The 3,074-nt window shown below is 66.4% G+C and overlaps 1 protein-coding gene across 1 annotated transcript; it reads right to left on the bottom strand.

Annotated features, from left to right (window-relative positions):
* Nucleotides 1-398: 398 nt before the first annotated feature.
* LOC113980950 (filamin-C-like) lies at nt 399-1,168 on the bottom strand (the record flags this gene model as incomplete). The annotated part of the gene is made up of 1 exon (XM_027708182.1): nt 399-1,168. A coding segment is annotated over exon 1 (334 nt), but the record flags the coding sequence as incomplete, so codon positions are not given.
* Nucleotides 1,169-3,074: the final 1,906 nt, after the last annotated feature.

The following is a 3,074-nucleotide window of genomic DNA, read 5'->3' on the forward strand; positions in this document are numbered from 1 at the left end:
CTCGCACGCTCATTCCTCATTCCCACCCCTCCACCACACACACCCTCACACACTCATTCCTCACTCTCATCTGTCCACTGGCCTTGCCCTTCGCACACTCACCCCCAGCCCCACCCTCACTCCTCTGCCACTGCCCTCGCAGTCACCCCGTGCCCCTCCTCTGCCACTGCCCCTGCCCTGGCACACTCACCCTCCATTCCAACTCCTCCCTCACGCCCACCCTCGCACACTCAGCCCCCTCCTCCCCTGTCCATCACGCCCACCCTCGCACAGTCAACCCCAGCCCCATCCTCACTGCTCCGTCCCCCCAGCCCCTGGCACACCCACCCCATCCCCTCTCCCCCCCCAGCCCCTGGCACACTCTCCTCTCCCCCCTGGCTCGCCCCTCGCACACCCACCGATGGACACGAGTTTGATGTGCTCCCGCTCCAGGAACTCGAGGGCCACCGAGACGTTCTCCAGCTTCATCTGGCGGAAGTTGGGGCGCGGGTGGTGCTTGCGCCCCATCTTCTTCTGGCTGAGCACCTCGAGCAGGGCGATGAGGCGCAGCCCGTCGCTCAGGTCGCGCTGCAGGTCCCCGATGCGCTTCTGCACACACTTGAGGTGCTCGTTGCACCAGCGTGTGAACGTGTTCTGCTGGATCTTCTTCCAGGGCGCGTCCTCCGCCAGGTCCTTCTCGGTGGCCGGGAGCTCCTCGGGGTCCTCGCCCGGCGCCGCGTCGAAGGAGTTCATCCTGGTGGGGCTGGGGGGGTCCTCGGCGGGTGAGGGGTTTCCTGGGTGCTGGTGGGGAGGGTCCCGAATGGGTGTGTAGGGGAGTCCCGGGTCACTCCTCGTGGCTGGGTTGGGGTCCTCGGGTGGGTGTGGGGCCCTGGGTGGGGTCCCGGGTCACTCCTGATGCCTGGGCAGGGGTCCCAAGTCAATCCCCGTGCCCAGGTGGGGGTTCTGGGTCAGTCCCAGTATCCTGAAGGGGTCCTGGTACCCTGGGTGGGGGTCCCAAATCAGTGTCGGTGTCCTGGGACAAGGTGGGTGCCCGGGGTGGGGGTCCCGGTGGCAAAGCCGGTGCTGGGGGACGGTGTCCTGGCTCAGAGCCGGTGTCCCTGGGGGGGGTCCCGGGCGGGTGCCGGTGCCTGCAGTGGGGTCCCGGTGCTGGGGGACGGTGTCCTGGGTCAGTCCCGGTGTCCTGGGTCAGTCCCGGTGTCCTGGATGACGGGTGGGTGTCAGTGTCCTGGGTGGGGTCCCAGTTCCCGACGCCGGGGCACCGTGTCCTCAGTCAGTGCCGGTGCTCGGGGGGTGTTCCCGGATCCCGGGATCAGTGCGGGGGCCCGGGGACGGCGCCTCGGCTCAGTCCCGGTGTCCCGCGAGGGGGTCGCGGCTCGATGCCGGTGTCCCCAGTGGGGGTCCCGATTCCCAGAGTCGGTCCCGGTGCCAGGGGCTGCTGTCCTGAGTCTGTCCCGGTGCAAGTTCCCGGTGGTGGGGTCGGTTCTCGGCTCCCAGAGGGGAGCAGCGGATCCCTAAGGGGTCGGGGGGGGGTCCGGTGGGTTCCCGGTGGGTTCCCCGAGGTAGCGGCGGGTTCCGGGGGGTGGAGGGTCCACCTGGTTCCCGGGGTCGGTTCCCGATGAGTTCCCGGAGCGGAGCGGGGGATCCCGGCGGGGTCCGGTGGGTTCCTGGGGCCGGTTCCCGGTGGGTTCCCGGTGTGTTCCCGAGGCAGAGCAGCGGTTCCCGGTGAGTTCCCGGTGCCGATTCGCGGCGGGGTCCGATGCGTTCCCGATGCGTTCCCGGAGGGTTCTCGGGCCGGGGGCGGCGGCGGAGAGTGGCGGGGCCGGGGGCGGCGGCGGCTTTAAGCGCTGCCCTGGCCCGTCCCGCCCCGTCCCGGGGAGGGACCGACCGACCGGGAGGGACCGACCGACCGACCGGCGGGGGGGGGGGGGGGGCCTCGGGCGCCGCTATTTATAGCCCCGGCCTCACACCCGGACCCCCAGACACGGGCACCCCCAAAACCCCCGGACTTCGGCTCCCCCAAACCATGGACCCTGCACTCCGACACCCCCCAAAACCCCGGACCCCAGCACCTCCCAAACCTCCGACCCCCGGACTTGGGCACTCCCGGGGCCCGGCACCCACAAACCCCGGCACCCCCGAGACCCCCCAAATCCCGGCACTTTTGAAACACCGACAAACCCCTAAACCCCCCCGACACACCCAAAATCTCAATACCCTGAAACACGGGCAACCAGGAACCCTGACAGCCTCAAGCACCGGCACCTCGGAAACGCCTGCACCCCCAAACCCTCGGACACTGACACCCTGAAACCCCAAAACCTCAGTATTCCCAAACACCAGCATCCCAAATAGTGACACCCCAAATACCGACGCCCACAAATGCCAGCACCCACAAACCCCCAGACCCTGACAGCCCCAAACACTGACCTCCTCAAACACTGACCTCCTCAAACACTGACACCCACAAACACAGGCACCTCCAAAATCCTCCAAACCCCAAAAGCCCCAAACCCTGGCACCCCCAAAACCCCAAACACAGGCACCCACAAAACACTGGCTCCCACAACCCCCCAGACACCAGTAACCGACCACCAAAACTCCCAAAAGCCCCAAAAGCCCAGTGCTGCAAACTCCCAAAATCTGACACCTCGAACCCCCTGCCCCCCACTCAGACATTGGCACCCTCAACCTCTGCAAGCTGAAACACTGGCACCCCAAACTTCATCACCCCCAAACCTCAGCACCCCCAAACCTCGGCCCCCAAGCACTCCAACCCCCCCACGCTGAAATACCAGTACCCCAAATCCTGGCATCCAGAGACCACTGAAACTCTGCCACCCCAAAATCCCTGCACCCACAACCCCCTGAACTGGCATAACCCCAAACCCTGGCACCCTAAAATCCCAGCACCCCCAAAGTCCAAAATCCGAGCACCCCCCAAAATCCCAAACCCTGAAACCCCAACACCACAAAACTGCCACAATCCACAGGCCAGGAACCCCAACAGCCCGTTATCCTGGCACACCTGTACCTTGACACCCCAACACCCCAGAACCCCAAAATCTCAGCACCCC

This window comes from Neopelma chrysocephalum, unplaced genomic scaffold (genome assembly GCF_003984885.1).
Source record: "Neopelma chrysocephalum unplaced genomic scaffold, ASM398488v2 Primary Assembly neopelma1_95712, whole genome shotgun sequence".
NCBI classification, from domain to species: Eukaryota; Metazoa; Chordata; class Aves; order Passeriformes; family Pipridae; genus Neopelma; species Neopelma chrysocephalum.